At 41.6% G+C, this 26,951-nt stretch overlaps 1 protein-coding gene across 7 annotated transcripts in view; it reads left to right on the forward strand.

Moving 5' to 3' along the window:
- Nucleotides 1-26,951, forward strand: part of GTF2I (general transcription factor IIi) — a 62,769-nt gene that overhangs the window by 17,184 nt on the left and 18,634 nt on the right. For 2 of the 7 annotated variants that reach the window (XM_014953302.1, XM_014953305.1), the window contains exons 7-19: nucleotides 512-552; nucleotides 1,886-1,963; nucleotides 5,792-5,851; nucleotides 7,149-7,211; nucleotides 8,921-8,983; nucleotides 10,635-10,736; nucleotides 15,997-16,062; nucleotides 18,333-18,516; nucleotides 19,895-19,953; nucleotides 23,050-23,121; nucleotides 23,810-23,993; nucleotides 24,536-24,594; nucleotides 26,809-26,880. In XM_014953302.1, coding sequence (XP_014808788.1) covers nucleotides 512-552; nucleotides 1,886-1,963; nucleotides 5,792-5,851; nucleotides 7,149-7,211; nucleotides 8,921-8,983; nucleotides 10,635-10,736; nucleotides 15,997-16,062; nucleotides 18,333-18,516; nucleotides 19,895-19,953; nucleotides 23,050-23,121; nucleotides 23,810-23,993; nucleotides 24,536-24,594; nucleotides 26,809-26,880 — 1,103 coding nt within the window. Of the gene's footprint in view, nucleotides 1-511; nucleotides 553-1,885; nucleotides 1,964-5,791; nucleotides 5,852-7,148; nucleotides 7,212-8,920; nucleotides 8,984-10,634; nucleotides 10,737-15,996; nucleotides 16,063-18,332; nucleotides 18,517-19,894; nucleotides 19,989-23,049; nucleotides 23,122-23,809; nucleotides 23,994-24,535; nucleotides 24,595-26,808; nucleotides 26,881-26,951 lie in introns of those variants that run through there. The other 5 variants (XM_014953304.1, XM_014953306.1, XM_014953303.1 and 2 more) reach the window with 4 other exon arrangements.

Below are 26,951 nucleotides of genomic sequence, written 5' to 3' on the forward strand. Positions count from 1 at the left end.
TTTGTGGGGAAACTGTTCCGAATTAAACAGATGGCAAAGTTTCCCCTCGGTTTAATTAGCCCAGTGAGTGTTCTTAGTGCACAGTCTGTCAGTCAGGGATAAGTTTGTCGTGTTTTATGATACAGCAGCGATGGGGAACAGATGTAACGTTGCTTCCTTCCCCCTCCTCAATTAAAAAATTAAAATAAATCTTTTTTTGTGTTAGTAAATGGAGAGATTATATCTGGAGTAAATAAAAAAATTGGTTAATGTGAAAATAGGGAGCAAAATGGCAAGTGTTTGTGTGCTTCTGAGTCAGCTTCTCATTAAATGGCAAACATGCTTTGAATGTTGTCTGCGTCCCGAAAATGTAGGGATAGGAGATTCCTGGCAATTCCCTTGAGATAAATCAGATAAAATAAGATGCAGGGGCTTTTACTTTTGTGTTCCTGGGGTGTTGATTTTACTAGACAGTAGATATTTGGTTTTTATCATACCATGTAATATGTGCTGGATTTCTTTATTTTTGTAGTTGTCCTATTCAAGTGAAAATGGAACCAAGTGAAGATTCTGGTATGTACAAAATTTTGCCCTTATTTGCAAAAAACCCCACCCCAATCATTTTCTTTTCAGAGGCTGAATTTAAACGAAGATAGGAAGCTCCAAGAAAAAAGTAGCAAAAAGATATCCTTTGTGGGAGAGAAAAACTTTTCTTTCCTTAAAGCTGGTCACTTTTCAGTCAGTGTTTTTATTAAGTATTTAACTTCAGCCAAATGTTTCCATTTCTAGGAGGAGATTTGTATAATTTTCCAAACTAAAATAATTTGTCTTTGTAAATAGTTTTAAGTAGAGAAGAAGAAAATACTCTCATTTTTATTTTGTTCTAATTCAAGATCACTTTATCCCTAATGGGGAGAGAAAAGCTTGGTTTATTTGTATATTTCTAAATTCTATTACTTGAAAATGACAGAATGTCCATTTTTGAGCTAAAGGGGAAATAAATAAGAAAATTTATTATTAATTGTTGAAAAAATGAGTGAGTGTCCTGCACCTCCACTGCAGGAAGGAGAGGATCCTGCAAGGCACTGGGATGTGCAGCTGAGCAGCGCTTACGCGTTTGCTTTGAGGAAAAGCAGGAATAATCCCATTAAAGGCAGCGAGGCAGCAGGTGGGCTTGGAGATAAGCTGGTGACTTTCCCTTTGGTTGGGTTGGGCTACACTGCTCAGCCTTTTGTAGAAGAATTAAATTTTTACTTTTAGGCCAGTTACTTGTGCTTCCCAACTACAAACTTGTGGTTTGGGAACCCTTCCCGGTTAATGTTTAGCTTTAACTTGAGTTTTTTGTCAAGTCAGTCCACAAATCTTTCCAGTGCTGCTTTCTAGGCATTTTAAGGAATTCTCCCTTTATCAGAATGTTTTGAAAACACGTTAGGGAATGCTGTGAAGGCTTATGGAGGGGGTAGTTCACCTGGAGCCAAGAGCAGCTGAGGACCTTTGGTGCTGCTCCACCAGCAGCAGGTCTAGAAGTGCTTTCAGCACAGCAAGTGATAAAATATATTGTCATTATTTTGGGGTGGGCTGTGGAAGTGGGCAAAAAGGAAGGAGACCGTTCTTTTTAATTCTTCAGATCCGAGATAGCGTATTCCAAGGATGCCTGGTTTGTGGGGAACCATTTAATCCTGAATCCCTTCTGACAGTGATCAAACATGAGAAACCAGCAGGTTTTGTTACCCTTGTTTTAGCTCAACAATTCTTTAGTGCATCAGCGTCCTTTTTTTTTTTTTCCCCTTTTTAAAAAAATACAGACTAGATAGGATCTTGTGGGTGTTTTATTTGTTTGTTTGGTTGGTTTTTTACATGTGATTATTATTAGTTTCCGTGATTGATTCCTTTGTTGCTTCTACAGGAATTTCTTTGGAAATGACAGCAGGCACAGTGAAGGAGGAATCAGATGATCCTGACTACTATCAGTATAATATTCCAGGTAATGATACTAACTTTCATATCTGTTTATCTCATGCAAGGGTTGATTGCTTAAATGTTGCGCTCTCTCTCTCTGCCTCTCTTTTGACTTATTCTTGGTCATTAAGGATGCAATTACTTATCTCTGTTAGGATACAACATCTCCATGCTGGCTACCCTTTAAGCTATTCTGAAGAATACCAAAAGAGCTGAAGAACAGCTTCAGCATCGCCCCTCCTGGGGCTCCAGGAAAGCTGGGGAGGGACTTGTGATCAAGGAGTGGAGTGATATGATGAGATGGAATGGTTTTAAACTTTAAGAAGGGAGATTGAGATGAGATCTCAGGAAGAAATTCTTTGCTGTGGGGGTGGAGAGAGCCTGGCCCAGGTTGCCCAGAGAAGCTGTGGCTGCCCCATCCCTGGAGAGGTTCAAGGTCTGGCTGGATGGGGCTTGGAGCAACCTGGTCTGGTGGGAGGTGTCCCTGCCCAGGGCAGGGGGGTGGAACTCAATGATCTTTAAGGTCCCTTCCAACTCTAACATTCTGTGAAGTTCAGGAGGCAAATAGGGGTTTGTGTGTGCGTGGTGATGCTGCGCAGATAAGCAGAACTTGGAAAAGCAGAGTTATCATTAAGTGTGTTCCTGGGGGACAGCACAAATCTGCCCAAGCATTGCCTTGGTAGAAACATGGTGTAGGAAAATGGCTGGGATCCTAGTTCTAAAAATACCCTACAGCAAAAAAGAGGCTTATTGATTTATGAGAAGAAACAACGAAGCTGTTAGAGAACAGCAATCTGCTTGGGGCTTCCTGGAGAAAATGATTTACTCATGAAATTTCACAGTTATTGTTTTTCTCTGAATGTTTGCTTCCTCTCACAAGTCTGTTACGCTGACCAAAGCGCTGTGTGCCTTGGTGGCACACGAAATTCTCCTGTTAATCAAATGGAGGGGAAATTATACCTGTAGGTGGACGTCTTTTTTTATCGCTTATTATCTTGTGGTAGGTTGCAGCATTTGGATGTTAATACTGAATTGCTAAACTGGGAAATGTTTTAGCAGTACACACTAAGAAGACTGGGAAATAGGGACTTTGGCCATCAAAAACTTCATGAGAGTATTTTGACAGAGTATTAAGGGTGATTTTCCATCACTGGGCACTAGCAGTATGGCAGTGGATGGTTTTTTTTTAGATCCTGGGCAAATGTGAAGGTCACTGTGGTGTTAAATGCTTTGGGTGACACCAAAGACAACCTGTTCTGGAAGAAAGGTCTAGATTTTGTTGACTAAATGAAGAAAAGGACTGAACACAGATCTGCAAGATTAAATAATGCATACTGAGCACGCCAGCTATCGCAGTTAGTATTCCTGCATATACCTTATCTATAAGTAGCAGTTGTTATGGCTCTTACAAAAAGAAACATTAGTTAAAATGCTGTATCTTAGTTTAGTAGTTGAAAGTGGCTTAAGTCCTTGAAACGTGGTGTGTGCTTAGATTCAGCATATTACTGTGCTGTGGAAATAGATGACAGGACAAGGGGCAATGGGCACAAACTGGAACACGGGAAATTCCACCTGAACACGAGGAAAAATTTCTTTCCTGTGAGGGTGGCAGAGCCCTGGAGGAGGCTGCCCAGAGAGGGTGTGGAGTCTCCTTCCCTGGAGGTCTTCCAGATCCACCTGGATGTGGGTTCCTGTCCAACCTGCTCTGGGTGACCCTGCTCTGGCAGGGGGTTGGACTGGATGGTCTCCAAAGGTCCCTTCCAACCTCTGTCAAGACTTCATAATATTAAAAAAAAACCAAAACAACAAAGCTCAAGTTTCTTAAAATAATCTGCGTGGGTCACTTTAAAAAGTCTTATGGGTTTACTCCATGTACTGTATTTTTTATTGACATTAAATCTGAGGAGATTGAATTTTCTGTGCTTATCCCAGGGGCTGTAAGCCTAGTAAGTGTATCTTTTTAGCTAAAGAAATCTTTCTTCAAGTTTGAATGTGTCAAAGATCTCCCATTTTTCCTTTTTCATTGGCGTCACAGCATATATTTGGCATGAAGATAATGCAATATAGAGGCTATTGCAGAATATGTAGCTAAACCAGTCCTGTTAGGATCTCCCAATTAAGGAATAAACATGAAAAATATGAGCTTATAACAGGATATTTGCTGATAATGGGATGCATGCTTCTGTGTGTCGGTGTGTTAGGAATTATAATAATTGCATGTTCTGAAGAGTTCTTAGGAAATGACACTCCCGTCTGGCTGCGTACACTGAATGTGCTGATTTAAATAAAAGCAAATTTATTCCACGGAGATGTTTTCCAGCATGCCCAGGGGTGCTCTGCCCTGTTCCCCCTCGCCCATGACGTTGGCAGGTCCCCGTGCTGGGATGAGTCTTCTCTCCCATGTGTCCTGGAGCAGCACCCGTGGTGCCAGCATCTCCCCCAGCTCTCTCCCATCTCTGGACCAGTACCACCAGTACTCTGTGGAGCCGAGTTCTCAACCAAATCGTGGAGCTCCTCAGAGTTAAATAGACCAATAGGAAAAAAAAATCCAAACACACTCCCCCTCCCCAGCAAAGAAAAAGCAGGAGGAGCAGATGAAAGCAGCACTTAGTGATTGAAATGCGTGGAAAACGAAGAACCTCGTAGAGGTTCCTCACTTGAAATCCCGCTAATTTAAAATCCCTTTGAAAATCTGAGCAATCAAATTAAGCAGAAATATCTCAAGCTAGCATTGTTGTAACCACCCAAGAATCATGATTTTCTTTAACCCCTAAATACTCATTTTCTTGACTAGTATTTGCTGTTGTATTGACTGCAATACCTATGAAGTCTGAGTGTGACCGGAGTCCTTTCCTGTATTTCTTGCTTACTGTGTGTATGAAGTAGAGTTTAAAATATTTCACTTGCCTTCTTAGTTAACAGTGGCTTTTCTGTTGTGAAGCTGTTGATACTCGTTGCTGATACACTTACAAACCTGACTCTAAACAGCCATAATTTCGGGGGAGTTAGACGATCCTCTCCAGGTGACTTTTGCAAATGAACGCAGAAATGACACGATTTGCACAGAACAATTAGTTCAAATCCTTCAGTCCCAGTTAGTCCGAGTATTCCTACACTCCTGCATGCCACACATAGGCTGGTTTTCTCTACCTTTGCTATTTTTGTGGTGTAGAACCACCTCCTGCTCGGTGTGAAGCAGTTCGCTCTTTGGGCGTAACTGCAGGAGCACCAGAGCCTTAAGCAGTAGGATTTTAGGGGTGTTAATTTAATCTTTTAAGTGTCATTTGTGCTCTGCTTTCTGCAACAGCCTTTTTAAAGCAGTCCGGATAGAGCTGTCAAAAGAGCTGTTGTGATGAAAAGCAAACAACCTTGAAGTGTCGTAAATGATTTTAATCTCTCTGAATTTGTCTGTTTAATGTGGGTTAGAAATTTTCAAGTCCAAAGGGACTCCCTCGGAATACAAATTTTAACAAACAGGAAAAAGATTTCGCTGATTAAAAATTCATCGAAAAAGGGCAGATCCATCAACATTTCATGTTTTTAAAATTAGTTTATTAACACCAAAAAAATGGAAACCCTGCTGTTCTGCATGAGTCTGTGACGGTTCAGTAGTCCAGGAAATGCACACTCCTACCATTACCCCTTCAACGTTCCTGTTTGTTGAACTGAAATAGTAAGGATTTATAGATTTTTTAATATTTCACACAATTTTTCCTAAGTATTTCATTACGGGAAATAATGAGATAAGCATATGATATATGAAATTAAGAGTTATTTGGCAAATTCCTTTATGGACTGGAAAAATGTGTTTGTTGTGCGACACAATTTAAAAGCCATTTTCTTTCTTCCCAAGCAGGTCCTTCCGAAACATCGGAGATGGATGAAAAAATTGCTCTTGCAAAAAGTTACACAGGTAGAGCTTTTAGCTGGATTTTTCTCACAGCTGTTTTGGAAATGGAATGTCTGAGTTTTGCTTTTCAGGGCTCTACTCTCTTGATATGAAGTAAAAGTATTGAAACTTAAACTTCAATAGAAATGAAAATTTCAGTTGCCTTAATTTTCGGATGTCCACGTAGAGAGACAGAGAAGGGAATCTCAGTTCTTTCTTTTCTAAATTCGAAAAGGATCATCGGTTTGATCACTCTCAAGTCCTAGTAATTTGTGTGAAGCAATCAGTTGAGGTGATAGTTATTTCTATGACCGTATTGTATGTTCACATCTACTCAAAGACCATTTCCTCCTAATTCTTTCCTTTTGTTGTGCTTTGCGTTTGCTAATTATCCATCCAGCGCTCACTCAGAATTAGATCAAAACATCATCCTGTGTTTTCCATGAGCTAGGTGATGTATTTGGCATAGTTTGAATATACTCCAATTGGGATGTTGCAGTAGATACTGCTGAATCTCTGCTACACACATCATGTGAAGAGCCATGGAAAGGGGAGATCCCTTCAGTCTTGCTCCCAAAGTGATCTCATACCTCCAGCTTACAGAGATCTGAAGGAAAATACTCTTCAAAATGCAGGCGCAGAGCATTACTCTGCCAGAATAATTAAAATATATTCCTTCATACACTCCCACTTAGTTTTGACATAGTTTGCAGTAGAATTAGCTTCACTTTTTTAAGCTTTACTGCAGTTGCACACGAATTGCTCTTTCTCCCACCAAGTGTTGGTAGGCACAATCCTGTTTATTTTGCTGGTGCAGACCTCTCCAACAAAAGCATTGGGATTACAAATTTCCCTCTCATTTTTCACTGCTGGCCTTGCAGCTTGTTATGGAAAACATTATAGTGCAACAACTACGAGTCTGTATAAATGGTAAAGAAATATATCATCTGCGGGGGCACGCAGCCTTTGTTTATGTTTTCAGTAATCCTTGATAACAAAGGGAAAAATATTTATGATTGGATTAATCCTATTAAGCCAAGAATAAAGCATTTCCTGCTGTCATTAACGCCAACTCTGCACTGCTGCACACGCAATTTAGCAAGTATAATCCTCACCTCCTTACCCTCATCTAGAATTGCTTAAAGGCTTAGGGTAAAATATCTTTGCTTCTGCTTTTGTTGCACGCTGTGAATTGTAAAAGGTTTCAGTGAGCCAGGGGGCTGCTTTGACAAGGGTTAGTTGAAATACAAAATCATGGAGCGTTGGGTTAAAAATCTCCTCTGTCCCCATCATTCAGCAGCCCTGTTTTTTCCCCCTCCAGATTCCTCCCAGCACGCCCCTTCTGAAACCAGTGAGGATCCGGAGGTCGAGGTCACCATCGAAGGTGAGTTCTCCAGCTCATTGTTTTCAGTCCAATGGGCATTTTTAGGCCCAAAAACTGTTTTAGGATGCCTGCATTACTTGGCAGTGAATAAATAGGATGATGTGCCAGCGTTGACTGCAACTTGGGTCATGCATTGCTTGATAAATGTATCTAGTCCAGAAGTTTTACAAAACCAGAGTATGCTGACACGTATTGGAATTACTGGGCTGGTTTTGAAATGCTGCATGACAGAGATTTGCATCTTGCGTGTATTTTTTCAAGCACTGGTAATGAAGTATAGTCATTATTTAATAGCCATTAAGTTAGATTTGTCCTGCCTTAGGCTGAGTTAATTTTTTTTACTAGCAGCTGGTAGAGTGCTGTCTTTTGGATTTAGGATGGGAATAATGTTGATCACACACCAATATTTTAGTTGTTGCTAAGCAGTCAGGGACATTTCAGCTTCTAAGGACCTGGGAGGGGACACAATGGGGACATCTGACCCCAATTGGCCAAAGGGACATCCCATACCATATGGTGTCTGCCCAGCATAGAAACTGGGGGGGCTGGTGTGGGAGGGGAACGCTGCTCGGAGACTGGTTGGGCGTTGATTACCAGGTGGTGAGGAACTGCATTGTGCATCACTCATTTTGTGGATTCTTATTCTAGTTCCTCTTTCATTGTTGTCCTATTAAACTGTTTTTATCTTAACCCACGAGTTTTCCTTATTTTTCCAATTCTCTCCCCCATCCCCGTGGAGGGGGGGAGCGAGCGAGCGGCTGCGTGCTCCTTCCTGGTGGTTGGCTGGGGTTGAACCACAACACTCCATTTTGGCACCAAACCTGGGGCTCAAAGGGGTTGAGATAACAACAGAGTACTCAGAGCGTATTAAGGGGATTTGTATTTGTTAACAGTTGCGGGGCATGATATTTGATACGAGTTTATTTGACCTATAGCTCTCACTTTTGCTGTCCATGTTAAAGAGTGGGATTGGCTTTTGCAGGCCGCTCTACTCTGCAATGCTTAGTGGTGTTTTGCCTGGGAGATTTGTTACTAGAACACTGACCTTGAGCTTCATCTGCTATTTGAGTTCTGTGCTGAAGCTATTACTGTACCTCAGGTACCATCTCCTGGAGACAATTAGCAATTATGCTTTTTCCTCTGAGAGGTCTTTTATGGAGGAAACACAGAACGGCACCTTCGCTGCCTTCTTCCGTGGTGTTCCCTCCTTCGTTACAATAACTTGTTGGTACCTTGAACATCCTTGGGGAGTTAAAATACTTCTATTGATATTTCTTGGGAATATTATTTTTAGTTTTGTCTAAGGTTGGTGAGCAATTTAAGAATGTCATCCAGAGGTGTGCCGAGGCTGGACAGTTATGAGTGACAGAGTTTGCAGGCAAATGCCGAGGATGGTGGGTACCTCCAGTGCTTTGGGACTTCAGCCTTGAATGAGTGCAGAATCCTGAAAAACTAAGAGAATATTTGGAAGAATTCCAGGGAAAGACAAATCACTGCAGCCTGCTGGGCCCTGGCCCATGCCTGCCCAGCCCTGTTCAACACGATTCAGTACCCTCAGGGGGAAGAGAGGGTCTCTGGATCTGATGACAACACAACAGGCACAGGGGGCTGCTTTGACAAGTGTTAGTTGAAAAAGAAAATCATGGAGTGTTGGGTTAAAAATCTCTTCCGTCCACGTCATTCAGCAGCCCTGTTTTTTCCCCCTCCAGATTCCTCCCAGCACGCCCCTTCTGAAACCAGTGAGGATCCGGAGGTCGAGGTCACCATCGAAGGTGAGTTCTCCAGCTCATTGTTTTCAGTCCAATGGGCATTTTTAGGCCCAAAAACTGTTTTAGGATTGCCTGTATTAATTGGCAGTGAATAAATTGACTGCAGCTTGGGTCGTGTACTGGTTGGTAAACATATTTAGTTCAGAAGTTTGACAAAACCACAGAATTGGAATTACTTGTCTGATTTTTGAAATGCTGCATGACAGAGATTTGCATCTTGCATGTATTTTTTCAAGCACTGGCAATAAAGGATCCTCATCATTTAACAGCCATTAATTTAGATTTTAGAAAGATTTTACAACATTCATTCTGAAGAATATGTTGTTTTATAAGCACACTGTAGTTATATAAAATTTCTAATTAACACTAGCTTCTGGGAAGAATTGTACCAAACAGAGATAGTGTTTTACAGGTGATGGAAGTGAAGCTTCAGTTTATTTGTCTAATATCAATAAATATGGGATAAAAACCTTTATACTTACCACCTCCCTTTCTCATCCAAACAGCACTAAGGCCACTAACCAGTATCCATGTTGTTTTTATGCTGTGATATTGATTGTATAGACTGTATTTCTTAAATTTGTGAATTGCATGTCCTGTAACTGCTTTAAAATACTTCTGAGATTGGCTTTTGCAATGCTTGCTTCTGGAATGAGTGAGATTAGGACCACCAAGTTAGTAATTTAGAAATCAGGCAATGCATTTTAGGACCAAGTGAACACTTCTGGCATTACTTTCACCTTTTTATAATCCAGGAGTAAAAGAATTCTTACATTACCTCAATGGAAAAGGTAATAAGAGAGCAGTCATTAAGTTCTGTGTCTATGTAAAGATCTTTGCCACAGAAGTGGAAATGCTGTGAAAAGGTTTTCTCTAACAGAATATAGTTCGACTGCATAGGTGCAAGACATATCAATAGGTAATATTATTCTTCTTAAATAAACTGTACCCGTGGTGACCTGGGCAGGTGCTATTCTGTGTGTGAAATTAACTTTAATTTCTTTGTCTGCTTCAACCATTTCTGTTCTCTAAAGTGACAGGTATTGATAATCAGTCTTAAAAACTCATTAACTGGTAGGGAAGATACTGGTTTGAGTAGGGAAGTGACTGGTTAAGTGGCAGCTCACTGAAGAACGCCTGGGGTTTGCATCTTTACCCTCTGTGTGTGTGTGTTTGAGGTGGGGCTGACCTGTTAAGTGAATTTCAGTTACGTCCATCAGTTTTACAGTGAGTTGAAACAGGTTTTAGCACCTTTGAGCTTTTCAAGATAAAACTTAAGTACTGTATTTCAAAACAACTTAGTGGAAGGATACTTCCAATTAGATAAAAAGTCTATGGCTGCACAATTTATTTCTTGATTTCTTTTGCTGTTGCTTGGTCATGTTACGATCATGAGATGTCCACTTGTGTTTCAGATCATAATATCATTTTCCTTAGGAAGTACAGAAGCAGCTTTGCTTTTTGCTACCTTATGCTTTCCATGCAGAAAAGTAGCTTTCTAAAGTTCCTCAGATAAGTAATTCGTTGCAAAATTTGATACCCTGATAAAGCACAGTTCAATACTTGCATTAGAGGTTTGAAATGCAAAGCAATTCCAACGTTGCACGTTTGAGTTCTCTGAATGTTAAAACAGTGATATTTATGTTTCTTGAAGATGATGATGACTACTTGCCCCCTAACAAGAGACCCAAGACCAGCGAGTCAGCTAATGAAGCTGCCACCACTGGGAAAAGAAAAGTGAGAGAGTTCAATTTTGGTAAGATACAAATTAAAAGTTATTTTGTCTCTCTTCTTTGATTTATAAAAAGGTATTAGAGAATTTCACCCTGCAGGAGCAAGACACGCCAGTGCAAATATTCATTTAAGAGCCCCGGGCTCTTCGTAGATGAATTGCAGCAGTGTAATCATCATCATCATAGGCTGCCTCTGTTGTTTCTCATTATTCAGAGTGACCATCTAAGTAGATACAGCAAATAATAAAATAAAAATAAGTCTAGATTTCTGTAAGCTGATCTCTCGGACAAGGTGATTGGACTGAACTGGCTAACGTACCGAAACACGGCACACCAGAGCCCGGGCAGCTGGTTTTTCTTGATGCATCCTGTGAGCAGTGAGGATGTGCTGAGGGAGCTGCGTTTGGGAAGGTGATCAGTGACTGTTTACACCAAGGAACCCGCCTCAATCCCTGTGCACACACGAGTTGGGGTCTTTTGGGGAGTATTCTTTCGTGATGCCTCATGCAGAGTTCTCACTGCAGAGGTGCATCCACACACCGTGGTTATTCTGATTAAAGATCCTTCCCATGAGGTTTGTTGCAGCCCCATATCTCTCCTTTATTTCTTGTTTCGGTTTGGTTTCTGGGCAGATATCCCGTGAAATCTCCTATAAGGTTCTGCGCAATCAGGAATATGTCCTTTGGCAGAGTGCTTGGGAAGTTTTTTAAGAATCCTGGGATTTGAGGTCAATTGAAAAATCCCCATGGAACCTCCTCTGACATCTGTTTTGCATGAAACATGCTATTTCACGCCAGTTTCAGTGAAAATGAATAAAACATTGCTGAGGGCTCTATTCTCAAAAGATCATTAATACTAACAGGCAGTTCCAAATGTAGCATTAGTTAGTTTTGATTGGGTCGGGAGAACATCATGGCAACATTAGTAGAGGAGAAGTTTGAGCAGTTAATGCTGGAATATATTCCCATAGTAGAAAACAGCATTTGAGCTTGGCTGGCTGGCAGAGTTTGATGGAATAAATAGTGAGGTTGACTATAGACGTGGAGAGCAAAGGTAATAAAATATTAGGATGCTAAATGTTTGGGTTGGAATACCAGCTCAGGAACATCTCGCAGTTTACCTGCTCGCTGCTGCTTCGGAGTGGGCTTGGTGGGTTCTCTCTGGGGGCTGGTCTCAGGAAACCTTTGTCGTCCAGTGAGATTACAATGTTTTGTAGCTCCCAGGTTATTCAGAGATCTTTATTCCTGGGCTTCCTCAATTGTATTGAGGCTGTTGCCTCTTGTGTTCTCTTTTGGCATTCACCTACAGAAAGCATTATCTCTCAGGGGTGTTGGTCAACTGGCCGCTGAACAGGAGCCAGCAGTGTGCCCAGGTGGCCAAGAAGGCCACCAGCATCCTGGCCTGTGTCAGGAACAGCGTGGGGAGTAGGACTCGGGAGGTGATCGTCCCCCTGTACTGGGCACTGGTGAGGCCCCACCTCGAGGGCTGTGTCCAGTTTTGGGCCCCTCCCCACAAAAAAGACATTGAGGGGCAGGAGTGGTTCCAGAGAAGGTCAACGGAGCTGGTGAGGGGTCTGGAGCACAAGTCTGATGAGGCAAGGCTGAGGTAGCTGGGGGTGTTCAGCCTGGAGAAAAGGAGGCTGAGGGGAGACCTTATTGCTCTCTCCAACTCCCTGAAAGGAGCGGGTAGCCAGTGGGTAGTCAGTCTTCTCCCAAGGAACAGGCGATGGGACAAGAGGAAATGGCCTCAAGTTGCCCCAGGGGAGGTTCAGATTGGATGTTGGGAAAAATTTTTACACAGAAAAGGTTATTAAGCCTTGGAATGGGCTGCCCAGGGAAGTGGTTGAGGCATCATCCCTGGAGGTGTTCAAAAGATGGGCTGACATAGTGCTTAGTGACATGGTTTGGTGATGGTTTTTTATCAGAGTTAGGTTGATGGTTGGACTTGATGATCTTAAAGGTCCCTTCCAACCCAGACAATTCTATGATTCTGTGATTCTTTGTGGTGTTGCAAAGTCTGGTTAAAACATAAAATGAGTGTGAGAAACTCTGGAGAAGCAGAATTCATCTGCTGTAACGAAAAAAAAGAGCAACTGTTGGTAGTTGCAGTGCAGCTGTTGGGGCATTTCGGAAGGCTTTGCACCTATGTCTAATGAAGTTGAATATTAGATACTTAGACAGGAGTAAAAAGGTGTTTAGTTCAGTCATGAATAGCTGCAGAATGACAAAGGCACGTGGAAGACTGGAAAGGAGGTAGAGAGGCTTAGAGAGAAATCTGTCTCATTTGATAAGGACTTTCAGTATTTTATATAACCCTGGTGAGATCCAGATGTGTGATAGCTGGGAGCTGGAGAGGCTTCCTGTATGTCTTGATGGAGTCAGAGATCAGGTACCCCAAGTGGCCCAAGAACGAGGGCGAATGATGTGCTGTGCTCTTAGTTTCGTGCAAGCAGGAGAAAAAAGTGAAAAAAAAACTAATTGTAACCAGGGGGAGGAATGAAAGGTGTCTGGTAAAATGCTTGGTAGAAATTGATAATCTTTGGGAAAGGGGGTTAGATTTCAAAAATATTTCCAAACCAACTATTTTACGGTTAAAAATAACTTTGCTGAAAGGAACTGACATTGTCAGTAAAAATTTCTCTCCCACAGTGTTTTTTGCTTTCTTAGAGATTTTATCAAAAGCTCAGAAGCTTCAAGTGATGTCTTGCAGTTGTGTCAGAAGAAATGTCTCCTTGGCTGTTGTCTCACGGTGACAGCGATGGGAAGTGTGTATAGTTTTTCCCCCACCTTGACACGCTGTTGAACACAGATTTTGCCAGCCTGCAGCGTGCTTAGAGTTGCTATATGTTTTCCAGTTTATTTCCCCACAGAGTACTGGGAAGGTGCTTAGAAGCTGAGCCCTCTTTTGTGGGCGCTGCTCAGGTCGCCCCTCCTGTAGCGGATGTTTTCTGGGGCAGGGAAATGGGGTTACATTGAAGAGACTGTGGACAGGCTGGGGAAGTTTTCAGGATGGTTATTTAATTGGGATGGTGTTCCCCAGGTGTCAGAGGGTTTATAGAGAGGAACAGAAGGAAACCACCACTTAGTTCGGTGTCTATGGGAGGACTAAACCGCTTTGCAGAGAGTGATTACCAAACCAGAACGTCAGCTTAGCCTTGTGGGGCATTTTCAACTCTGCTACATGAGCACCAAGTGTGAAGAATGTTTTTACAGTAATCGGTCCAAATCCAAGGAGTTAATAACACTGACAATCTGATTAAAAATTGTGCCAGATACCTGATAACCTCTCTGAATTTTGAAGTCTCTCTGTAGCCTAACTTGGCAATTTACTCCTAAAATGCAAAAGCAGCTAAAAAAAAGCGTGTGCATCAAAATGTGAACCAGTTTGTGAGGTTTTTTTTGCCAATTGCCCGTTCTCCATGTATCCACCATTCCAAATAAACACCTGTGTTATGGTGTATTTGATTCTTCATCCCTGTAGTGTTTCCCTTGGAGGCAGAGGGGCCTGGAAGCAGTTGCTGGAAAAGATCCCTGGGGAATATTTGGCCAGGGATTGGTTTGGTCACTGAGAAAAACGAAGCCTTGACAACTCAGTTGCTTGGGTAGGAGAGCTCTTGAGAGGATGATGACGAGCAGGGGAAGAGCAGGCTGGTCGTGAGCAGCTTCTCCTGAAATTGCAGCAAGAACCAATATTCGGAACAGTATTATTTACAAACTTTTATGGGGTTGCTTTATAATACGGTGTGATGTTCCGACTTTTCTCCCTCTGCCAAAAACCAGCCTGAGTTTTAGAGGAGGAGTCATGGAGGTGCCTTTCAAAACCCTTATCCCAGGGCTGTCCGTGTGTGTTCACCAGCTCTCTTGAGTAATGTGGGGCTTCCCCTTTAAGCCAATAAATTCTGACTGGTGTTTTCCTGATTCTGACTGGGAAAGCTGCTGTTAATCCATTGTTCTGTGGGTCAACAAAAAAATGCAGTTGGTGGTTGAGCTGGAATCAGAAAGAGCTTCATCTGCAGTTAGAGGGAAATACTGCAAGGCTGAAGTGACACAGGGAGTAGAAAACATTGAGCTCAAGGCATGTTTGTCAGCTAAGAAGCCGTAAAAAGAGTGGCAAAAGCAATCAGATAGATTTACCCACGAGGGTGTCATTTCAAAGTATAAACAAGTTAATTGATGTAGGTGATACGCCAGGTCACTAGAATGAAGAGTTTATATCTGGATGAGAGGCAGTTTGCCAAAACACCCTTTCCCCTCTACACAAGGCTTATTCTTGCCTACATCTGAAGCACACTGTTCTCTTGAGAGCCGTGAAATTACATTTAAAAACTATAAGCTTAAAGTGGCCACCAAAGTTGTGTACATCGGTCTGAGAATGAATATTTAAAACCCTTTTGCTATGGACTCAAAACTCAATCCCCTCTCTTGTCTGATATAAGGATTTTTTCACAACTGGAAGCGTAATAGCTTGAATGGCCTCATTTTTTGACCTCTGCAGTTACTAGATTCAAGTCTTTAGTGTAAGAAATAAGCTCTAAGTCCGCTTGCTTATTAACTCATTCTTAAAGGCCAACCAGCATCTGGTACCATCTACAAAAGAGTTGTGGCATTTTCCTGAAAGCATTGAGATCGTACAAAAAGCTGTGAAAACGTGTGCTCTCTGTCACAGGCAGAAAATTAGATGTTAAAATTCTGCCGTTTAATCCATCTCTCCGTGGAACAGGCAATTGGATTTGGGTAGTTTCCACCTTGCAGCCTGCATCTCCTTTCAGAAATAGGATTTATGGGGATGTTTTGCAGCATCAGGACTTGGAGAAATACTGGATTAAGGTAGAGGATGGTACGACGCCTCCTGACCCAGATAGTTGTACAGATTTACGCCAATAACTTCATGTACTCACTGTAAGCTTTATAAAGCTTCACTAATTAAGCTTTTCAGTGCCTGGATTTAGATAACTATCAACAGTGGCTGCAAACTGACTTTACCCCTGATGGTAGTGGGAGCTCCCGTCAGAGAGAAACCACTTTAGCCTGGTTTATGTTGCTTTAAACTTGATTTATCATCTGCACAGGTTTTGGAGGTCATCTTAAACAGTTTATTCTATCCTTTTTCTTGCTGAAATGTATCTATATATTTTAAGGTGTAGCCTGTACCATGCTCACAGGCACCTGCGTGCAGGTGAGCAATACAAGCACACTGCCTATTTCAGTTAGTGGTAACGTACATTTTTATAAGAGATTCTCTGTCTCATTTGTACTCTGACATATCCTCCTTTTTAATTTGCAGAGAAATGGAACGCGCGAATTACCGACTTGAGAAAGCAAGTTGAGGAACTGTTTGAAAAAAAATATGGTACGTGTTACACTCCTTTCCAAAGAGTCACCTCCAGCGCTTTGACACCCTAAATCACAGCTCCTCGGTCCGTGTCTTCTTCTTGGCTCAGGAGCAGGACTGGTACTGACAGCACCAAAGGGTTAAATATCATTAGAAGACTTAAAACGGGGGAAAGTAGCTTTTTTGATGAGTGGAGTAATTTCCAAATGGGGTGCCTGTTTAGCACCTAAGTGTGAAACTCGATTTTATTTTTCAGTTGGGCTGTTTCCTGGAGCACCATGAGCTCATGGCTTGGGCACACACATTTGAGAGAGCTGGCCTTTCTCCTGTAATTACACCAAGTCCTTAAGTGAAATAATCTTGTAAAATGGCTCTGGGGAGAGGTTACCACTGACTGATTGTTCTTCTCTGATTATGATTGATTTGCAGTGAAGCAACAATTACATTTTAGTGGTTCTTGGAGAGAAAAAGCACACATGTTAGACTTTGGAATTTGTCTCCCGACGTTGCACTTAGACATATTTTGTGTTCACATATCACAGGCTAAAAAAGCATCAGCAAAAATTTCAAAATAAATGCTGGTGCTCCTCTGCTGTGAAAAGTGGAAGTTATTTCAGAACGGACTTTGTGATGTCGGTGTTATTACGTGTTTTGGGTGTGATTACCAGCTGACATTTAAACAGCCCACTGAAAGCAACTCACACCAAGTAAAAATAGTTCAGAATCTGATTCTCGGTATTTTAATTGCTCTAGAAAGGAGTGTCATTCTTGGTGAATTGCTTTAATTTTGGTTTTGGTGTTTGCTCATTGCCAGCCTAAAAATCTCCTGTGGAGTCTGTTGAACACAGAGCTATTCCTGACTTCCCATAGCGGGCCAGATGGTATTAAATGATCTCTTTTTTCCCTGTGGATGACAACATTTCATTGATTCACAAACCAAATCCATCTCAGATTCCAATTCTTCCTGTCTGCATGAGTGTGCAATTTCCAGTTTACTGAAATAAGTTATGGATGTCCAGAACTCCTAGAATTCTCCTCAGATTTGTTGGCTTAGAATCATAGAATGGTTTGGGTTGGAAGGGACCTTAAAGATCAGCTGGTGCCAACCCCCTGCCCTGGGCAGGGACACCTCCCACCAGACCAGGTTGCTCCAAGCCCCGTCCAACCTGGCCTTGAACCCCTCCAGGGGTGGAGAGGTTGGAACTAGATGAGGTTTAAGATCCCTTCCAACCTAAACCATTCTGTGATTCTATGAATTTGTGGGTTAATGTAAGAGTTTTGTGTACGCTGATGTCCAAACCACTGCCACTTCTGTGTTAACATTAAGTTGCTTGAAAAGGTGCCCTGAGTAGTTTTGCTTTCAGAAACCCTGCCAAAACATCGCCGTACTTTTAATTTGGCCTCAGCTTGGCCTTTTCTCTCCTCAAATAATTTTTTTGCATCTGATTTCCATAGCAAAACAACAGAAGGTACCAAACTATTTGCAGACCAGTCAGATGGTAATAGAGAATTCTTGTTGCATGGCCTACAAAATTAACGTACCCTCGTGAGTATAAAGAAATTAAGCCCTCTTGGTATTTGCAAACCCTTACGCCATTCTCCCGTGTTTGCCAGCCTGATGGGGGTATTGCTGGGATTATCGTCCTCATACCTTAAAGAAATACATTGAGGTTATTTTCCTACAGTGGGTGAATCTGTTATTTGCTTTTCATTTCCTTCAAAGATTCCATTAGTAGGGCCGTGCTTTTTTTCGGTGGTGTTAGAAGTGTATTGTTTATTTCATTCGTGATTCCTTGGATTTCTGAAGTGGACCAAAGCTTTGGGAAATTCGCTCAAAAGCAGGGGTGTGTGCCCCAGGGCATTAATGACTCTTGTCACTCAATAGTAGAAACAAACAATAATAAACAGAGCTAATGAACTGAAACATGTTAGGTTTATAATTAAGCCTGGATAATTTCATCTTTCAAAATGTGCTATTAAACAAAACCAAAATACTGTGAAACTTCACTGTAGCAGGTGCAGTGTCTGTTATTAAGTGTTTACAGAGTAAACAGAAAAGAGGAGACTCCACATATGCATGCAGGTCTGCAGCTTGTTTACTGTGAATTAGAGTGATTTTGCTGTAAAACAAAACCAAACCCCCATAAATAGGAATGCTTGAATGTTTAAATGTGCTGAGGGGGTTATTGCCTCTCTACTGATTTCAGTGCTTTCAGAGTGATATCAAACAGATAGTGTGAGTAGAGCTACAAGCGGTCTGATGTTTTAATTCTCCTTTTTTCCTAAAGCTCAAGCCATCAAAGCAAAAGGTCCCGTGTCTATCCCATACCCACTCTTCCAGTCTCATGTTGAAGACTTATATGTGGAAGGGCTGCCAGAAGGAATTCCCTTCAGGCGGCCATCCACGTACGGCATTCCCCGGCTCGAGAGGATACTTCTAGCAAAGGAGCGGATCCGGTTTGTGATCAAAAAGTAAGGAATTTTGCATTTTTGTCCCTGTATTACTTAGTGTTTTCTTCTGGCTCCGTGCTGCTTCATTTTATTCATTTATCAAGAACTTCCAAACTCATTTCTGCCAACGTAGAATAGATCTGGAAACATCTGGGTAGATCTCTTCAATATTATGGACTTCTTCTCATGGTCAGATCTCTTTGTACTGTTTTAATCTCTGGATTCTGGCTGGAATACATGTTGAAAGCCATAGACTTGAGGATATTCTATGCTATCTGAGGATCCTGGCCTAAATTTCAGTTGAACTTTTATTTTGCTGGAATGCTGTATGGAGGCGTCTATGGCCACGTCTGTATATAGCATCTTCCAGGGCAGGCTTAAGGCCAAAATAGGTGCTGGTTCCTGTGACTTAGTTGGATGCATGTCCTTGGTGTGTCTGGAGGTAGATCAGAGAGCTCACATGAAGGAAGACCTTAGATGTATGTAGGAGCTGCTTGAGGGCTCATTTGCCTCCCGTAGGTAGCCTGGCAGAGCATCGTCTGCCTTTAAAGTGGAGACATGAGACCCATTAGATGTTCTGGCCTCCTTTTTCTCCTTCTCTTTTCTTGCCTTTGTGGCTTTCTTAGAAGAACCTGAACATTGCCACAAAGGCAGATGGCATTGGAAGGGAGCCTGGATGGAGCCTGAAGTCAGGGTGTGCAGGGAGAGATGCTGGGTGCTGGATCTCAGAGGTGGGGGGCTCTTGGAGATCCAGTGCTGTAGGAGACCCACACACAGCTTTGGTACCAGGTGGATTTTGACCTTTTCCAGTTTGGGGCTTTGCTTCAGACAGATCTACCTTTTGCACTCGCTTGAAATCAGACACTGTGTGCAGATTTTAATATTTATGCAATGCTGGCACCTGCCATTGTCAAATTTGTCTGAGTTGTTAACAGTAATTAATTTATGCTGTTCATCAGAACATCATTCAGCTTCAGCTCCGTGAGAAATGTCAGAATTTTTAGGTTTTTTGTTGTGCTAATATGGATAAAACTGGATGTATTTTGGAAGTGAAAATGTCTGCTTTGAGATTTACATTTTTAAAGGTTAAATTTTTTATTTGAATCTTTGTTTCTGTTGACGTGCATCTTAGACCTCAGAGATAATTTTCATGTAATGTGTGTGTTACCATGAAATGGTACGGCTCAGGTAGATACGGGTATCAAGCAGTAGGGTTCTAACCAGCTCATATAATGCTTTGGTGTTAATTAGAATTTAATGTTGGGGATGTTCCCTGTATTTTTCTTCCTGATCCTTCACTGGTAACTTGTATTTGCTACAGAGCCTGTAACTGTATGCTGTAATTTCTGGTTTATCCAAGCTTATGTCACTGTTGAAGCGTGTATCTTCACTCTTTCAGGCATGAGCTTTTGAATTCAACACGGGAAGATGTGCCATTGGACAAACCGGTTGCAGGAGGTAGGTCTTCAGACGTGTGAGTTGTACAAGTACAGTATGATTTCCTATTTGTCAGTCATAGTGGTGGCTACCATTTCCTTTTACTAATAACTCATTGCAAATAATTCTTCCTGTTTTGAAATTTCGTTAGCTATCAAGTGACAGGAATTTTCCACTGGCTCTCCAAGCTGGTGTTACTAATCTACACACTGTCAACTGGTTTGATTCAGCTGGACAGAAGGAAAACCAATGAGTGTCAGTCTGTTGAGATACAGAAAAAAGGCAGTAGTTTCCATAGCTGATAGAGTTTACTGGGTAGGGAACTGTCTGTATCATGGAATAATTGCTTATATGTGGTATTTGCCAAAATGAGATTAAAAGAAATGCAGTAATGAACATACTGGTTATAGTGACGTTTATGATTGCAGCATCTGGCTTGCTCGGATGATGGGACTCCATTTTCATGTAGCGGTGCAAAGGCAACACAATCTAACCCCTTCTGCCATCAGTAATACTTTTCAGCAGATGCTCTTACATGGTTTGTCTCCATGAGCACCCAGCCAAGGGTAACAAAAATGACCATGTGAAAACAAGGCTACAGGAACAGGGTTCTATTGGAGTTGCACCCATGAATTCATTTCCCCTCAAGTTGTAAGAAAAAGTTTAGAATGGAAAAAAGGAAGAATTGTGCCTTCGCACGGGCGATAGTTGGTCGATTACTTTTTTGGACTTGTTTTTTTCTCCAGTTGTATTTTAACGTCTCTTGGCTTCAGGGCATTTTTTTCCAAATTGTCCAATTTAGCCGAGTGCTGAAAGCTTGTGTGCCTGAACCAATGGTAGCAAACAAATTGCTCCCAACCTCAAAATTCTAACTGGCAACCTCAGCCTGGGTGAACTGTGAATTTTTCATAATACCAGAGAAATTCTTAGTGCAGACAGGGACACAAGGATATAAATGGTAGTATCTGCACTACTGCAGCACCATTATGTTGTATTATATACTCATAGTCTTCTGTTGTAAAAAGTATATAAAAGGCTGTACTGAAAGCGAATGTTAAGGATCTAAATTAAGCAAAGAAATTATGTTATAAGGATACCACTTTAACATGTGTAGGAATTAAACTTTTCCTGCAGTATAAGCTAACTTAGTGTCTTGAGTCTTAATAACGTACTGTTCCTCTGAGCATCAGATTTGACTACAAAAATAGCAGGTAGGCTAATGACTGAGTCTTAAACTTAACTGTACTCTCATGTGGGTTTTTAAATTACCCCTTTTCTCTGTTTTTTTTTTGGTTGTATTTAATGTGGTTATACTGATTATGAAGACAAAGCAGGTACATTACATATCCTGGAAAACCCTTGTAGCTAAGAAAACTAGTGATAACCCATTTTGATGGCACAGTATTACAAACAGTCACTTTACGATGCTTGTTTTCACTAATTTGTAATGATTATGTATTCATGTGTGACCTCTGTGTTACTTCTGAGAGAAGAGAATGTCTGTGGAAGCTGTTGATAATGTCTCAGGGAACACAGCTCAGAAGACAGGAGCTGTCTGAGCCTCATTTCCTTCCATTTTCCTCTCCCTCTGTTTGGATTCCTCATCTCTCAGTAGCTCATCGTCTTACAGAGTCATAAAAGTGTTTAGTTTGGAAGGGACCTTTAAGATGATCAAGTCCAACCATTAGCTTAACACTACGAAAGCCACTACTGAACCATGTCCCTCATGTCCCACTGAACCTTTCCCTGAGGAAAGGGACTTGGGGGTGCTGGTGGACAAGAAGCTGGACATGAGCAGGCAGTGGGCACTTGCAGCCCAGAAGGCCAGTCCCATCCTGGGCTGCATCAAAAGCTGCATTGCCAGCAGGTCCAGAGAGAGGATTCTTCAGCTTTACTCTGCTCTGGTGAGACCTCACCTGGAGTATTGTGTGCAGGTCTGGAGCCCTCAATAGAGGAAAGATATGGACCTGGTGGAGCAGGTCCAGAGGAGGGCCACAAGGATGATCAGGGGGTTGGAGCACCTCTGCTACGAGGACAGGCTGAGGGAGCTGGGGTTGTTCAGCCTGGAGAAGAGGAGTCTCTGGGGAGACCTAATAGCGGCCTTCCAGTACCTGAGGAGGGCTACAGGAAGGCTGGGGAGAGCCTGTTTACAAAGGCCTGTAGTGACGGGACGAGGGGCAATGGCTTTAAGCTGGAGGGGAGCAGATTTAGATTGGAGATTAGGAGAGGGTTCTTCACTGTGAGGGTGGTGGAGCACTGGAACAGGTTGCCCAGGGAGGTGGTTGAGGCCCCATCCCTGGAGATATTCAAGGTGAGGCTCGACGAGGCCCTGGGCAACCTGGTCTAGTTGGGGGTGTCCCTGCTGACTGCGGGGGGGTTGGACTAGATGACCTTTGGAGGTCCCTTCCTGCCTAGACAATTCTATGATTCTAGTGCTTGACAACCCTTTTGGTGAAGGAATTTCTCCTAACATCCAATCTGAACCTTCCCTGGGGCAACTTGAGGCTCCTCAGACCCTCCTCATGTCTGCTGCCACCTCAGGAGAGAGTGAGCTGTGTCGCACCAGGCCCTGCTCCCAGCTGCTTGTCTCCACAGCCCCTGCTGGCTTCTCTCCCAGCAGGAGAGCAATGGGACGGGCAGGGAAGTTGTGTTTTGACTGGCAGAAGAAAAGACACTTTGCATCCATGTTCCTGTGGGAAACAGCTTGGTCAGGAAGGTTCTATGAAATGACCGAAGCCCCGAAGCCCTGAGAAGACTGATACCAGCTCCAAGACAAAGCAGAACGGCCCAGGATTTCTAGGAGAAGAATCCATGTAGCACAATTTATAAGTAGCATAATACAGGATTTAGAATACAACCTGTGGTTTCTAATCACCCAGACCCTCTGCAGATCGGGTCAGATCTTAATACACAGCTTGCAGTATTAATATAACAATCATAATTTAAAGTCATAAATGATGTAAAAGACGATGAGTGGCTCTGTCCTCAGAGGAAGCAGATCCTCAAACCAGGACACTGAAAATGCAGGATGGTTATGCCCACTATAAACTGAATAACTGGAAATATAACCAAAATAATTAGGAAATGTTGTCTTTGTTCTGTGTCACTCTCATACAGTGAAAGAGGAGTGGTATGCCAGAATCACCAAACTCAGAAAGATGGTAGACCAACTCTTCTGTAAAAAGTTTGGTGAGTACAGTATTATTATTTTCTTTTCTTTTATGGCTTCATATTTCTTGAAGGTTGCTTTCATTATTTCCTTTGAACATCTACATGAATGAGACCTTTGATCAGTTTGTTCAAATGTTGAAAATCATAGTAGTTGAGATGTACTGCTTATACAACAAGGTAAATTCAGAGTTAAAAAAATTTATAAATCTTATACGTACAGCTCTTCTAATTGTTCAGTTCCTTCCTATTTGGATTTCTTTTCTTTGATGCTGAATAAAACCATTTACTTATTTATATCCATTGCAGTATTATTAAAATTAGTATTATAACATTTCTGAGTGAATTTTTATGTTCTCCCCAATATTAAAAAAGAAAAGTTAACTTCATAAGAGCTAGAATAAAATGTTGCATGATGCTCTATTAAAAGCTTTGTATAAAATCACTGTATTATGCCCCAGTGAGGAACCCAGCAATCTTCAGTCAAGCATCGTGGCTGCTCGGTAGCACCGTGATACCATGTGGTGAATGTTTGTTGTTTTGATGTGCTGAGACTGGGAATCCGTTGGGTTTAGTTGCCCTGCATTGTCCCAGGTCCAAAGATCATGACTGCAACTGTCTGAAGATGTGGTAGCTTAGTTGGATTTTAGTTAAGGTTGATGGCCAAGTGGTTTGATGTGCAGTCTCTGGATGTGTTTTGTTCTATCAGCCGAGGCCATGGGGAGCACCGAGCCCAAAGCTGTTCCCTACCAGACGTTTGAGGCCCATCCTACTGACCTCTATGTTGAAGGGCTGCCAGAGAACATCCCCTTTAGGAGTCCCTCCTGGTATGGGATCCCTCGCCTTGAAAAAATCATTCAAGTGGGCAACAGAATAAAATTTGTAATCAAAAGGTAAGTGTTTGGTCTTAATGCCTAAAGTTGGTATTTGGTTGGGTTTGTTTTGTTTTGTTTTTTTTTAAAAAACTGGTATTTGGTTGGGTTGGGTTTGTTTTGTTTTTTTTTAAAAAAAAGGCCAAACACTGTCTAATCAAGCACTTGGTTTCACCAAACAAACACTGTCTAATCAAGCACTTGGTTTCATTAAGACATGAAGCTTTCGCTCTCTAGTTACCAAATAAGCAGATTAAATATTCTGCATTATGAAGTGGTTATTTGCAAGCCAGACAAGTCTTCTAAAAGATCTTTGTAGTATTTTCACAAGTGTCATTAAGACATGAAGCTTTCGCTCTCTAGTTACCAAATAAGCAGATTAAATATTCTGCATTATAAAGTGGTTATTTGCAATACAGATGAGTCTTTTAAAAGATCTTTGTAGTATTTTCACAAGTGTGAAATACAGAATAGAAAAATCCAGACTTTTCTAATTCATGTCATAAGTATGTAGTTCTTAATTTGTGTCAAGAATGGGTACATTTTTCGTTTTCTGGTTGCAGACCGGAGCTGCTCACTCTGACTTCACCCGAAGTGATTCAGCCCACGTCGAACACCCCAGGTAAGATGGGTGCTGTCTCCAGGTGGGAAGGGAAGGGCTTGGTGGGGACACAGATTTGGATCAATGTGACATTTTTCAAGGAGTAGTCACCCTTCCATGATGAGCGTGCCCACACGCTCTTCGTGAGGTCTGAAAAGGAGTAATTGATGATGAAGGTGGACGGCTCTCTGGGCTGTGGTGCAGTCCAGCTTTCTTTGGATCACCTGCACAGCCCGGGAGAACAGGAATTACTTTCCTGGCCAGAATCAAAGCTCTGGAGCCCCTCAGCCTTTCACAGCTGACTCTGGTGGGCTTTTTTCAGGCCTCTGGTGGGCTTTTTTCAGGCCTCTGGTGGTAAGGAATTGTAATGACTTCTTGGGAGCTTGAAGTGCCTTCAACACAGCAAGAGAATCCAGATTATTTTTTTTATTTCCTGAGACAATCAGATGTTCTAAATTGGTGTTAGATGCTTTCTTGCTATGGCAGTGTATGGTCCAGAGCATGAAGCTGCTGGTAGTAATAACACAAACCCAACCCAGGGCTTGCCAGGGTTTTTCCCCACACGCATTTCACCAGATAAATAAGCTGCAGCTTCAGGAAATAATTGTGTTGAGCTCTCAGCAGGAAAAAAAAAAGGAAAGAATATGATTTAATGGTCATGTAATCTTATGTCATCACAACGTACAGTGGGTTTTGCTTGGATATTAGGAAAATACTTGTATTCAGCAAGAGGGTAGCTCACTAGAAAAGGCTGTGTTCTATGTGGAGTGGAAAGAAAAGACAGGTGATTGGTTTGGTTTGTTACCAAAACTCCAGTTGTTGGGAAATTTGACAAAATAACTGACAATTTGACCATGAAGTAATGACAGCAGGTGCCAGTGACAGCAACAGTAGTAAAAACCCAGCTAATAAAATCCTCTTTCTGAAAGAACTGCCATGCAGTGGCCTTGATTCTTAAAACTCAGAGTATTTGAACCTTCAGAATAACTTTTTTTTTTTTTTTTTTTTTCCACTAGTTATATTCTTCAGTGGCTTTTAGGTGAGTCTGGTATTACCAGCACCCACAAAGCTCACCCAGGGTTTGGTGTCAATCAGGGAAACGCAACAAATGTCCTCTAAACCTCCCAATTTTAGAGCTCCGGGAAAACCATTTTCCCAGGCAAAGGCTGACTATCTCTTACTGCAGGTGCAGTACTTTATGGTGCTAGGGAATATTAGCAAACTTTAGATTTTAAGCAAAATGTCACTTGCAAAGGAATAATTCGGTGATCTCAACAGATAGCCTGCAAACAACGCTTTAATTTTTTAAACTATATTAGTCAGTCTAATTCCTTGCTAACGAGACTACAGCCTGTGAGTAAGTATGGACATACGTGGGTGTTAAATACCTGTGAAATCTATCAAATTAGTAAGCCAGATTGCAAAAATACGAACGCATCTTGCCTTGACAGTATAAGAAGCTAGAAATAAAGAAGGTCAGGTAATTTGTTAGTCAAAAAGATTATTTGGAAACAAAAACAATCTGTATAGTTTCCATCATGCATGCTTTCCATAACCCTGAATGGTATTAGCTCAGTAGCAGTTAATTGTTATTTGTGGGTTATGATGAAAAGTAATTGAGTTATGCTGTTTGTCAGAAAAGGAATGCTTTTTATTGCTGACAGTGTCCTTTGCTTTCTTCTCCACCTGAGCTACAAATTGTCTGCTCTGGCTGGCACTCCTATAATTTACTTTTATTTGTAATAGAGAAGAAGATTGAAGATGATTTTTTTTATGCTAATCAAAATGTTTAGCAAAGCACCCTCTACATTCCCATCTTCTGTTCTAAGGACTATTGTTCTTATGCATTATGGTTAATTAATTTCAACTTTGTGAGAGCCACTAGAAAAATTCCTTCCTGCTTCTAAAGGTTCTGAAGAACAGGTTCTCCCTCTTGGGGCAATGTTTGAAATTTGTAACTACATTTAAACAGATTTTCCATTATGCAGAGGGAATTACGTGTATCATTTCAGATGCCATTAATAATCGTTACTCGTTGTGTGTCCTTGTCTACTCAGATGTGATTTTGTTCATAGTTTACAAGTTCTTGTGTTGAAAAAAAAAATGTGTTTAAATGTACCTCTTTATCTAGAACTGCGTAATACTCTGACATACCCGTTTCTGCCTTTTGTGTTTGAATGTACCTCTTTATCTACAACTGGGTAATACTCTGACATACCCGTTTCTGCCTTTCAGTCAAAGAAGATTGGAACATCAGGATCACAAAGCTAAGAAAGCAGGTAGAAGAGATATTTAATACAAAGTTTGGTAAGTTACATGTTAAATGGAACTGTTTTATAACGTTGCTGTGTTTTAAAACATGTCTGAAAAAAGAATTT

This window comes from Calidris pugnax, unplaced genomic scaffold (genome assembly GCF_001431845.1).
Source record: "Calidris pugnax isolate Ruff unplaced genomic scaffold, ASM143184v1 scaffold133, whole genome shotgun sequence".
Lineage (NCBI taxonomy): Eukaryota > Metazoa > Chordata > Aves > Charadriiformes > Scolopacidae > Calidris > Calidris pugnax.